The sequence below is a fragment of the Xenopus laevis genome, chromosome 3L (assembly GCF_017654675.1).
Source record: "Xenopus laevis strain J_2021 chromosome 3L, Xenopus_laevis_v10.1, whole genome shotgun sequence".
Lineage (NCBI taxonomy): Eukaryota > Metazoa > Chordata > Amphibia > Anura > Pipidae > Xenopus > Xenopus laevis.
The window spans coordinates 90,623,663-90,637,353 of NC_054375.1; the positions used below are offsets into that span (position 1 = coordinate 90,623,663).

At 38.8% G+C, this 13,691-nt stretch overlaps 2 protein-coding genes across 2 annotated transcripts; one reads left to right on the forward strand and one right to left on the reverse strand.

Annotated features, from left to right (window-relative positions):
• Nucleotides 1–356: 356 nt before the first annotated feature.
• tubal3.1.L (tubulin alpha like 3, gene 1 L homeolog) lies at nt 357–7,275 on the reverse strand. The gene is given in 4 exon segments (NM_001088106.1): nt 357–1,604; nt 3,349–3,497; nt 5,573–5,795; nt 7,196–7,275. Coding segments are annotated over 4 exon segments (1,353 nt in total). The 5' UTR covers nt 7,199–7,275; the 3' UTR covers nt 357–626.
• A 2,142-nt stretch (nt 7,276–9,417) lies between these two features.
• Nucleotides 9,418–12,781, forward strand: tubal3.2.L (tubulin alpha like 3, gene 2 L homeolog). Its single transcript, XM_018252768.2, has 4 exons — nt 9,418–9,542; nt 11,112–11,331; nt 11,436–11,584; nt 11,706–12,781. The coding sequence occupies exons 1-4, from the start codon at nt 9,540–9,542 to the stop codon at nt 12,681–12,683; spliced, it is 1,350 nt and encodes a 449-aa protein (XP_018108257.1). The 5' UTR covers nt 9,418–9,539; the 3' UTR covers nt 12,684–12,781.
• The last annotated feature ends 910 nt before the right edge of the window (nt 12,782–13,691 follow it).

The following is a 13,691-nucleotide window of genomic DNA, read 5'->3' on the forward strand; positions in this document are numbered from 1 at the left end:
CGTTCGAGATCATGGCCTCACGATGACGATCGGATCTTTTACATCTATGGCCAGCTGTAGAGAGCTTAAAAGCAGGAAGTTGGGTTCTGTGCCGACAGACAATTATATTAGAAGCATTTTTACATTTTGCTTAGCCTATATACCCAGTTTATTTTTACACTGAACTGTTCCTTTAAAGTAATGAAAGTATCATGTAGTATTGCCCTGCACTGGTAAAACAAATTTGTCTGCTTCAGAAACACTACTATAGTTCATAAACAAGCTGCCGAGTATCAATGGCAGAAAATTGTGTGCAGGGGTCTTAAAACAGACCCAATTTAACAGTATAAGTGAGACAAAGAATAAACCATTTCAGACCATGTATTGATATTTTTTTTATTGAAAAAAACAGCACAGATGCCATTTCTTACCATTTATGCATTATAACCTCCTGTTTGGGCTTTACGTTAAACAATGAAAACAAAAACCCATTACAGTGCTTTTTATACAAGTGAATATTGACAAATACATTAAATGACAGGCCAATCCAGGAGCATGTCTGGTATAGTATCTTAAAGCAAACATTAACCATGAAAGGCCCTGTATTTAAACATAGCATCAAAGCATTACTAAAAGTAATGCATTACTCAGTATTCATCCTCCTCATCTTCACCACCATCACCCGACTCTGTACCCACCTCTTCATAGTCCTTTTCTAGGGCAGCCATATCCTCTCTAGCCTCAGAGAACTCCCCTTCTTCCATACCTTCCCCAACATACCAGTGCACAAAGGCCCTCTTTGAATACATCAGGTCAAACTTATGGTCCAACCTGGCCCAAGCCTCTGCAATAGCTGTGGTGTTACTTAACATACAAACAGCACGTAGGACTTTTGCCACGTCTCCTCCTGGCACAGCTGTCGGAGGCTGGTAGTTAATTCCCACCTTAAAGCCAGTTGGACACCAGTCAACAAACTGAATGCTCCTCCTGGTTTTTATTGCAGCAATGGCTGCATTGACATCTTTGGGCACCACATCACCTCTGTACAGGAGACAGCAAGCCATATATTTACCACGACGAGGGTCACATTTCACCATCTGGTTGGAATATTCAAAACAAGCATTGGTTATTTCTGGCACAGATAGCTGCTCATGATAAGCTTTCTCTGCTGAAATAATGGGTGAATAGGTCACCAATGGGAAGTGGATTCGAGGATAAGGCACCAAGTTTGTTTGGAACTCTGTTAGATCAACATTTAGTGCTCCATCAAACCTCAAGGAGGCCGTGATGGAAGAAACTATTTGAGCTATTAATCTGTTTAAATTAGTATAAGAAGGACGTTCAATATCCAAATTGCGGTTGCAAATGTCATAAATAGCTTCATTGTCCACCATGAAGGCACAGTCTGAATGTTCCAGAGTTGTGTGCGTTGTCAGGATGGAATTGTACGGTTCTACCACTGCAGTGGATATTCTAGGGGCAGGATAAACAGAGAATTCAAGCTTTGATTTCTTTCCATAATCAACAGAAAGACGTTCCATCAATAAAGAAGTAAAACCAGAGCCTGTTCCTCCTCCAAAACTATGAAAGACAAGAAATCCTTGGAGGCCAGAACACTGATCAGCCTGTAAAACAAATATTTCCATTAATAAAAGTTCTTTTATGTTTTAAATTTGAGCAGGATAATAAAATTACTTTTTATAAAAAGTGCCCACATTCTGCAGTGCTTTACAATAGACTGTATACAAAAAAAAAAAAAAACTGATGAGGACCATTCTAAAAATGCAACTTTATAGGGGGTTTAAAGGAGTGTTAAACAGCCTAGAACTGTTCTGTCCTAAAGCATAAAAGCCTTAACAAATCAGTTATGTCCAGTTAAAATTCGCTTTAAAAAGCAGTGTTTTAATCCACAGAAGGGAGCGATCCTCCAGGCAGACTTGCAAAAAACAGTAAAAAAAAAAAAAAAAAGCCGACAACTTAAATTCTAGCTTATTTAAGAAAAAATTACAAAATATATTCATGCATGCATTTTTTGTGGAAAAAAGTTGCATGCCAGTGAGAATATTGTCCCGTTCATTTTTAATGAGGCTGAAAATCTCAAAGATTTTAATAAACTGGGAAAATAAAGTCAAGAGAACATTCTCACTGACTTCTATACAACTTCCGCCAGCAGTTTTCTGGTGACTTTGTGGTTTTACTCTTTAAGAAATGGTGAATATCAGGTTCCAAAGAATAGAGTATATTCGTACTCGTGTTTTTTCACTGCAACTTCTCGAATCATGAAAAAAAAAAACCAAAAAACTATTTTTGATAAAATCGGCCCCTAGTCATAGGCTACCTTTGACCGAGTGTTGTGAGAACACGAAACGCGCAAGTCTGCCTGGAGGATTGCTCCTTTGTGTGCCTGCTCTACAAACTTACACAGCGATTTCTGCTCCCTCAAACTGAAGGCTCAGGGTAGAGCACATGGGCCTCCTCATATAGGTGGCAATTCTCTGGGAAACAATTTCTTGGTGCTTATTACCCCCCCACCACAAGTTTTATAAAGTTATTACTAGCTCACTTGTGCAGTTTCAGCCTTGTAGGCCTTCCCTGTTGTGTTAAAGCAAAGAAGGGGCTTTGATTTGGTCCAACATAATGGGGTGGAATGATCTTTAGTTATCAGGGGCAAAAGCTAATTGGGCAAAATATTGCACAGACTGAGAAAACATGGTTGACCGGCTTGAGTTCAGAGATGTACCATAAAACTATACTGGCACAATTCTACAGAAACAGTTAGGAGCAGATTTATCAAAAAGTTTAATTTCAAAATTTCCTGTGAGTTTTAAAAAAAAAAAAACTGTCAAAATTCGACCGATCAAAAAAAAAAAAAAAAAAAAAAAAAAATCCCATTTGGTAAACTTGGGTGAATAGAATCAACCAGAAAAATTTGATTCGAAGTTTTAAAAACTCTATTTGACTTTTTTTCAACGAAAAAACTTGAACGTCAGGAAGGCTGCAAACAACTCCAAATTGATCCCAGGCTCAATTCAGCAGGTTTTAGGTGGCAAATAGTAGAATTTGACTTAATAAAATAAAGAACCAGAGTATGATAAATCTCAAATTGAATTCAAACAATTCCCTAGTTGAATTTGACAGTTTTGGCCATATAAAAAAAAAAATAATAATTTTAAATTTGACCCTTGATAAATCTGCCCTTAGTGTTTCCTTTACCTGCACTCAGGAACAAATACCATTCAATAATGATTTACAGAGTTGACAGCCAAACATTGGCATTTCATCAGTTTCTACATTTTCCTAACGATTTGCTTTCATTTCCATGTAATCCAAGCCTAAACAAGGACACCCAACAATTCACACATTACTTGCCATTTTTCGTACGCGGTCAAGCACAGAATCTATCAATTCCTTTCCAATAGTATAGTGACCCCGTGCATAGTTGTTGGCTGCATCTTCCTTCCCTGTAATGAGTTGTTCTGGATGGAATAATGATCGATAGGGTCCATTTCTGATCTCACCTGTTTCAAGAGATTGGAATTGAAATGATTTGGCGGTTATATAATTTGTGGTTGTATGCATTATAGGGACTATTTAAATCACTATGTCCAAAGTGTGGCCCGGGGGCCAATTGTGGCCCTTTTTCAAATTTACACTGGCCCTCAGCCTCCATCATGAAATTAATAATAATGAGGCCCCCCAGCACAGTGCAATCAGGAATCCCATAGCAGTAATATTAAGGCACATTAGTGAAATGATCTGCCACTTGAGTCTATACTGCTGCCTGTGTGCTGAAGGTGTTAGCAATATACATGCACTGTTTTCGCATACGTCTTTAGGGCTGAAGGTGTCAATAGACATACTGATGTGTCAGTACAGTAAACTAAAGACGTATGGCGTTGCTACGTTCCAGTATGTGTCTATTACTAACACCTTCAGCACACAGGCAGCAGTATAGACCAAGTGGCAGATCATTTCACTAATGTGCCCAAATTACTGCTACGATTACTCGATTCCTGTAATTTAATATTAATGGTTCAAAGAATGTCGGGCTGAATGGGTGGCCCCCACATTTTCACCTCACCAAATCTGGCCCTCATTGCAAAAAGTTTGGGCACCCCTGATTTAAATGGATATCAAACATATCTTGGACAAATTCATTAAAGGAGAACTCCAGCCAAACTTCTGCATAATCAAAAAAAAAAAAAATCAATTTTTCAATTTTAATTTAAATATTTTCAATTGTCTTATGCCCATTTGTAAAAATAATGCTATTGACAGAATTTTTCTTTTTTCTCTGCATTGCTGGTTTCTACTCATGAAATAATGTAGCAGAAGCCAGTTGATCAACACATGGGAAAAATGTACAGCATTGTAAGGAGTTAGTCTTTCTGGAAGAGAGCTGGTTTGTGCTAGTTTGAGTCAGAATCAGCAATGCAAAGAGAATCAAATACTGCTTTAAAATCCAAATACATTTACAAATAGCACAAGTTTAATAACAGAACAAAAACATGATTTTTATCCTAATTCCCCCCCCCCCCCCCCACCATAGATGCGGGACATGGACCATGGGGAAGTGACAGAAGAGGTACATGCCCCCACACCCGTTGCACCATAAGCACACACCTCCTCTGCCTACCCTAGTTCTGCCCATGGCTCCATACAATTATTGGCTGAAGCAAGCAATCATGACTTTAGTACTTTAAGGGTAAGGACACGTGAAAATTTGGGGAGATTTAGTGGCCCAGCAACAAATACGGCTCTTCTTAGGAGGACAAATCTCTCCGAAAAGCCTTCCCGCCAGCTAGAATCTAAATTGCTGGCGGGAATGGCACTCTGAGCGATTCGTTTTACCAAGTTTCCTCGTGAGGCAGTTCAATTTTAAGTTAACTTTTAGGATAAATATACGGTCGACCGATATTTCAAATCAATTTGCAATTGTTTTCACTTACCAACCCAGGAGCCAATGAACAAAAAGCCAAGTTCAATTTAACCAAGCAGCCAGGTAGTGATTTAAATTACAGGCAATGGTAAACTGGAGATGGCTTTTTTTGAAAAGCATGTAATGACTGCTCACAGTGCAGTGGTTTCTGGGCGACAATTTCAGTGACCAAGTGACTAAGGGCAGAGACACGCTGCTATATCGGGAGATTAGTCGCCCAGCAACAAATTGCTTCTTCCGCCAACTATTCTCCCCGAACTGCCTTCCCGTCGGCTACAATGTAAATCGCTGGCAGGATGGTACTCTGAACGCTTTAGCTTTCGGAAGTCACCCAAAGTTTCATTGTGAGGCAACTTGGGAAAACAAAGCATTCCGAGTGCCATCCCGCCAGCGACTCACATTCTAGCCGGGGGGGGGGGGGGAGACAGTTCGGTGAGATTAGTCGCCTGAAGAAGAAGCGGTTAATACAGCTAATCTCCCGAAATAGCACTAAACAGATAGGACTGCAAGTGTAAGGCAATTGAAAAGTTGCTTTGAACAGTTAATTTCAGGACTATAGGTTAAGTTAAGGATTAAATACCTAAAAAAATAAAACCACTGATCATCCCAAGGTATAAGGGCTACATAAAACATTTGAAATATTTGATACCATACCAATAACAGTTTGCTCCAAGTCAACAAAAACAGCTCTGGGTACATGTTTGCCAGACCCAGTTTCACTGAAGAAAGTCCCAAAGGAAGAATCCACCATTGTAGCAGACTTTTCACTAGGCATTGTGCCATCTGGCTGAAGTCCATGCTCCAGGCAATAAAGTTCCCAGCAGGAATTGCCTATCTGAACTCCTGCCTGGCCAACGTGGACAGATATGCATTCTCTCTGGGGGGAGAAACACACAACAGCTTCAGGTTTATTCCAGTAGTAATACTGCATGTGCCATCAAGTCTCTAGTCAGGATTTCTGGGGGAGCATTTAATATAATCGATTTAAAAGCATAACTTACTTGAACATGTTTTTAAAGGTTTAACTTTATCATCGCTTACCCAGCACACCTGATATACCTAAGCTAGGTGGATCACTTTCAATATAGAGAGATTTGCAATTGGTCTTAGTTTTTTTTTTTAACAGTTAAGCAGCTGGTTGCTAGGGTCCAGATTACACCAGCAACTACCCAGTGGTTTAAACAAGAAAATGGAATAGAGATAAGCGATTCATAGTAGCAATTAGTGATGTGCAGGCCAACCTCGCAAGCTTCATCACGGGTGGGCGCTGGTTGAGCTCTTCTCCCGCTATCCCCGCCCCCCACTGTCAAATGCCGGCTTCTGACTTCCAGGTTTGTCTTTTATAGACGCTGCGCCTGCTCGCCCCTATTGTGATGTTATCAGCGGGGCGTTGCGGGTATATAAAAGAAACCCAGAAGAGCAGATGTGGGCCAAAGGAGGGCAGGTTAGTGAAAACCCAACCCACACAACAACAATAGTAATGTCGTAGAGCAATATATTTTTTTTTTGGCCAAGTTCTGTGCCACCTTCCAGTCTGAAAGGTGAAAAGAGGAATCATACTCTCAGGTAGTGGAGATCATACCATACAGGTGTTACATCGTTAAATTTGGTTGAAAAAAAAAAAAGACAAAGTCCATCAAGTTCAACCCGTCCAAATGAAAACCCAGCATCCATACACAGGTGTTATGAATGTAAAGAGCATTAGCAAGGAGTAACATCCCCAAGGATAGTTAAAATGTAGTTAGACTACCTCTAACCTACATGCAAACTATGGGTTAAATATTCATCAATTAAGAAAGGCCATTTAAGGAAAAATTTATGTTAGTAGTCTGAACACTGGGAGGTAAGGCATTACAAGATTTATGATTCTTTACTTTAAAAGCTCCGAGATAATAGCAAACAGAACCCTTTGCAGTCAGATAGTCATTAAACAAACGAGGATCATGTGGAGTTCACAGAGAATTGTTGTAATAGAAAGAGCCTACAAACAAAACATGCTGACTGGCTAGAATGAGATATAAAGAAATTACAGTTTTATACATAGATATACTTAAAACGCAAGGTACTGTGGGAATACAGGCACAAACACGGATATACAACTACCATTCAGTTCAGTTTCAGACAAAATCACCAGTTTTCTAGCACCATATGTAACATGTTAAATCTAAATCACCATTACATACAATTAAATACTTAAGTAAATCTCACATTTGCATTGTAGTAATGTGAACAAAAAGAAAGTCATATAAGGCACTTGTATAGAATTTTGTTTCTTACCATGATTACACTAGGACTTGGACAAATTGTTTTAAGAAACCCTTCCAGCCGCCTACCCCTCTTTCAAACCACTGCTTAACACTAATTTCAATGGAAGGCACCACCCATGTCACATGATTTATAAGCCAGTTAATCCAATCACACCTGATAGAGGGGATCAAGCAAGCAAATCAGCATTTAGGGTTTAACTCCATGGGAGATTTTGTAGGATGATGTCATATTGACAAAATACATCCTACAACTTGGGTCCAGTCACATAAATCAAAATATATTGGGACTGATAGAAATATCTGATGTGTAAACTACATGAAGCATTTGCCATCTGACACAACATGATTGTTGGATGGGAACGCAGCATGCTGTATCTTCATCCAAGATAAATACGTTGGCTGTAGTTGCATGAACAAAATACTCCATCCAACTGTATCTGATCTGACATTACATTACAGCTGTTCAGAATTCTTAGCACCCTACACATCTCCTGCTGTTGCATGGTTTTTTTTGGCATTGCATGGTGTTGCATGGTAAGATCAGATAAATTCTGACCCACAAAGTCTGAACAAAGTCTCCTGTGCTGTTTAGCCCTTAAACAGCGAAGGGATTTCCTAAGCCTCCACTAGAATTACTTTTTTGGATATCCTTATAACAGCAGCACAGGTGAATCACTAGTGAGGCCTAAGGAGAGCTTCTATTGAATAGGGCTATGTCAGATAAGTTGTTTGAAGCAAGTAAAAAATGTGTGTCATTGTTTTCTATGAGGCAAGTCACACTAGTCTTAGGTAACATTGTAGCACAGAATGTTTATTCTGTTGAGAATGGAATCTATTTTGACTAGCTACAACAAGCCATCAAACTGGTTTGGCCCTAAAAGCAAATATACCTAGAATAGATTGACATACTCACTGTTAGGACTTCACGGAAGATTTCCGAGCGATCCAACGCGCTGCGCAAAAACGCAGGCGTCACGTCGGAAGTGTGTCAGATCACGCAGAAATCTTCTGTAAAGCCCTTAAACTACATAATCAGAGCAGATTTTACTTTACACAGAGAAGTACTGTGCATTTTGTTATTCTACTATAATACAGTGAAACCTCGATTTTAAGTCCCATGATTTTAAGTTTATAATACTTTTTAATGGGTACATTTCCCTGATTTTAAGTAATGATTTCCTGGATTTTACATCAAAATTGTGTCCTGATGTACTAGTCAAAACTGCTTTATTATTTGTGAAATAAAGAGGTTTAAAATACTAACCAGATGTATATTTTGCCATGGTTCTGTAAATGGTCAATTCCAATTAGTCTGCCCCTTATACAGTCCTGCACCAATCACTTATTGCTTCAGGTTGTGTATGTGACTGACATAGAGGCCTTGCACAGCCCGTCATAGTGTAACATTAACGCTGAAAAGCTTAACCCTTGTTATTAACACTGTAAATATTGTATCTCAAAGTAAAATGGACTCCTGTGCTTATATCCTTTCAGTACTTGAAGAAAAAGTTACTTTAACACATTTCCCTGATTTGACATTTTCTCGAATTTTACATAATTTGTTCCCTGTCCCCTGAAAAAACATAAAAAGGGGTTCTACTGTATATATATATATATATATATATACATATATATATATATATATATATATATATATATATATATATATATATACCATTTCAACATGCTTGTAACTCCTGTAAGATTTATTCTTGCAAATTCTATAATAGCAAAAATAATTTACGGCAGGAAAATATTCTAGATTATCTATAAAAGAATATTTTAAGAACAGAACTGCCGAAAGTTTAATAATATTTTACTCCAATTTTGGTTTACTACACGTTGTTGGTACAAAGAGCTTATAACTGTAATGTATTTCATTGCAATTTCACATGAATTTTCCACTTGCCACCCTTCAGAGTTGGGTTATGTTCATTTGAACACTGTTCCTGAAGGCTGGATATTACTACAGGCAAGGGATCTCTTATCCGAAAACCTGATATCCAGAAAGCTCCAGTTTGGGGACAAAACAATATTATTGAATTCATTTAACTTTTAAATTATTTTTAGCAACCCTAAGGTATTGTGATCCAAATTAAAATTACTAATCTGGAAACCCAGATCCCAAGCATTCTGGTTAATACTTTGGGACATGCTTAAAGAAAAATGCCCTAAATTGTAGATTGTTATTCTACAGCAGTACTAGGTATTTGGATGGCTTCAGCTTTAAGAGGCAGTGCCTTCCTTATTACCACAGCTGGGATTGTTTAATTTGCAGAGAAAACTGAAAGCTGAGGCTGGGTTGAACTCTCATATCTCCTGGGTGTTTGCATTTGGTTCATCAAGGCTCAAACATGGTGAGTTAATATAACTGCCTTATAGCTTGGGGGATATAGCTGTGTTTGTTAAATGCCACTAGTTAATTAAACTAAATTCTTTAGTTGTTGTTTGTTTGGAATGGTGCAGTAAGCTAGGAAAAACAGGTGTTTTTGCCTTTGATTTATAGGGGCCAACAAACATGTTTAATGTCAGGTTCTTTTAGGGCTCTTACAGACGAGCGTTTTTACCTGTGCTCCCCTGCGTTCCGTTTTTCTGCGTTCAGCCGCAGGGGAGCACAGGAATAGATGCATGACGTTTTTTCCAATGGGGCTGTACTCACACAGGCGCGTGTAGGCGACGAATGCAGGTTGAGATGCAACATGCTGCATTTTTCCTGTGTGAGTACAGCCCCATTGGAAAAAATGTAATGCGTCTATTCCTGCGCTCCCCTGCGGCTGAAAGCAGAAAAACGGAACGCATGGGAGCGCAGGTAAAAACGCTCGTCTGTAAGAGCCCTTAATCTGAAATATTAAACTGCAGGTGTGTTATTTTAATCTGTCAATAAAATCAGGGGATTAACAAATAATAAAGGATACAACAGTGAATGTAAAAGGCCTAGTGTGGTAATATAAGAACATAAGTTCTATTGTTTCCTATGAATACAGCTCATCCTACAATTTTTAGTCTGTGTGGCATGCCCCATAGAAAGCAATAAAAACTGTTTCTCCACAATTCTGTTTCTATTACATGAGTAGTACTTTTTGTGTGATATTTTATTATCCTATTCTTAACAACGTTTAAATTGGTCTCTGTTTGTTTATCTATAGTTCTACATTATTTTGCGGCTTTCTGCCTCTTTTCAGCTTTGTGTTACTAATCCTAACATTCATGCCCTTATTTATCCATATCCCATGCTCATTCAATCACTGCCTGGTGGTTCGGGTCAATTTGACCATAGCAAGCAAATAGCTGAAATGACACTGAAGCTGCTAAATCAAAAGGCCACAAAAATGAAGCCCAATTGTAAGTTCTCAGACTATAACTGGTATCTGATACTAAAAGTTCATGGTTGAACTGCCCCTTTAAATATATAAAAGTCTGTGTGTGGGGTACACTGATCGGACTAGTAAAATATTTGCATAATAAAAAAATATTACTTATAGCATCCCAACATGCAAGTTTAAAAGTGAGCAGCATGCTTCACAAGTACATACACATGGGATTCAGTTGACCTATTCCATTGTGTCTCATCTGGAAGAGCTGCCAGCTGAGTGCTGTCATATTTGCAATACATGTATAGCCATTTTTAAAGCATCATGGCACAGTATGTTAACTGGTCCTGCAGGAGCTGTGCAGTAATCAGGGAATTTTATTAATTCCAAATGATTTAAGTCACAACATAAAATGTGCCACACTTTTATCTGACAGATCCATATAATGCTCCCCACTATAAGCACTTTTTTGCTTTCTACCAAGTTTAAATATAACTAAGTGTAACTGTTTAGGGGAGTGTCCTCTATTTTTCTTTTAATCAGTTACTGTCCTTTTATTATGCAGGTATTTAATCATACTGTGTACTGATTTTTTTTACCTCTTTTATTTAATAGAGGGAGTGCATCTCTGTACATATTGGCCAAGCAGGCGTGCAGATGGGCAATGCCTGCTGGGAGCTGTATTGTCTAGAGCATGGAATCCAGCAGGATGGCATTATACCAGATGATAAAACTGCTGTGATGGACTCCTCATTTGGGACATTTTTCAGTGAAACTGGATCTGGAAAACATGTGCCTCGAGCTGTGTTTGTTGATCTAGAGCAAACTGTGATCGGTAATCCACTTTATCCATTTGTCCATTTTCCTGTGTGTTAGTATTCAAGTACATTGCTTTTTTTCTTAACATATTTAATTTTTTTTTTTTTTTAAATATGACAGGTGAGATCAGGACTGGGCATTACCGCTCACTTTTTCACCCAGAACAGCTTATTACTGGGAAAGAAGATGCTGCCAATAATTATGCCCGTGGCCATTATACCATTGGCAAAGAGATTGTTGACTCTGTATTGGATAGAGTCCGGAAAATGGCAAGTAGGCTTTTAAACGTGTAACTTTTGCTAATTGAAATTGCCTTTGAATTTCCAATTGGAGAAGATGGTTTTCAATATTATAAGTTTATTTTGGGGCGTTTTTTTTTATTTTTTACAGGCTGATCAATGTAGTGGGCTTCAAGGATTTCTGATTTTCCATAGTTTTGGTGGTGGTACAGGCTCTGGTTTCACATCACTTTTAATGGAACGTCTTTCTGTTGACTATGGCAAGAAATCGAAGCTTGAATTCTCAGTCTACCCTGCTCCACAGATCTCTACTGCAGTAGTAGAACCTTATAATTCTATCCTGACAACCCACACAACTCTGGAACATTCAGACTGTGCCTTCATGGTGGACAATGAAGCTATTTATGACATTTGCAACCGCAATCTAGACATAGAACGTCCCACCTATACAAACCTGAATAGGTTAATAGGGCAGATAGTTTCTTCCATCACTGCCTCCTTGAGATTTGATGGAGCTTTAAATGTTGATCTAACAGAGTTCCAAACAAACTTGGTGCCTTATCCGCGAATCCACTTCCCATTGGTGACCTATTCACCCATTATTTCAGCGGAGAAAGCTTATCATGAGCAGCTGTCTGTGCCAGAAATAACCAATGCTTGTTTTGAATATTCCAACCAGATGGTGAAATGTGACCCTCGTCGTGGTAAATATATGGCTTGCTGTCTCCTGTACAGAGGTGATGTGGTGCCCAAAGATGTCAATGCAGCCATTGCTACAATAAAAACCAGGAAGAGCATTCAGTTTGTTGACTGGTGTCCAACTGGCTTTAAGGTGGGAATTAACTACCAGCCTCCGACAGCTGTGCCAGGAGGGGACTTGGCAAAAGTCCAACGTGCTGTTTGTATGTTGAGTAACACCACAGCTATTGCAGAGGCTTGGGCCAGGTTGGACCATAAGTTTGACCTGATGTATTCAAAGAGGGCCTTTGTGCACTGGTATGTTGGGGAAGGTATGGAAGAAGGGGAGTTCTCAGAGGCTAGAGAGGATATGGCTGCCCTAGAAAAGGATTATGAAGAAGTGGGTACAGAGTCAGGTGATGGTGGAGATGAGGAAGAGGATGAATACTAAAATATTATTCTGTATATGGTAATGATAAAATCTGTTTTTCTAAATAATTGTTTTATTGAGGTACATGCAAACTGTTTCATCAGAATTTAAAAAAGAAATCTAAATAAACATTGTGATATTGTAATACCTCCTTTTTAGTTTTGTGTGGATTTGTGCCAATGAAATGCAGCATGTGGTTTTGGTATGGAACGCACTATAACATTTATGCACACCGCTGCTGTGCCTGACTCGTCACAACATATTACTTAGTGCTTAATAGAGTGTTCATTATTTGCATCACTATTACTAAAGAGGCAGTGGTGTGTGCACTTATTAGTCATTCTAAAGAGTGAGTGGCACTTGTTTACTTATATCGCTGCCCCACTGGATTTGCCATTATAACCCAAAATAGCTATTAACACTGTGCACTGTTTAACATCCTTGCTAGTTACAATACATGTCCATTTTTTTGTTTTCCTATTTCTTGTCTCTACTATTCATCTTTTAATTAGATGTGTTATGTTCCATTCTTTCCCAAATGTTGCTTTCTTCTAGGAATGCACCAAATTCTTCTTGAAAGATTCGGCCAAATACTGAACTGAATCCAAATCATAATTTACATATTAAAATTAGGGCCAAAGAGCGAACCCTGGTCTGTGTGACAAATCAAATGATTTTAAGGATTTTGATTTGCCCAGGTGCTCAGATTAGGCTGGATTCAGTGCACCCCTACTTTCTTCATCTCTGATTGATGAATCATACCTTCCATCTGTGTTCTCCCACCGATCATGTCTTCTCTACTGGCTGATGTATAACAGAGTTAAAATTGCAAGATTAAAAGGAAAGTAAACCCTAAATGTTTTCCTGTGCCAATCCTTTTTGCAGTTCATCTACTGCAGGGCTGTCCAACTGGCGGGCCGCATGCGGCCCGTGACCCCCCCTTCTTTGGCCCCCCAGATGCGGTCTGTTTACCATATGTAAGATTTAAAAGGTATCAATGTAGAGATAAAACTGCACCCTGCATTGTTT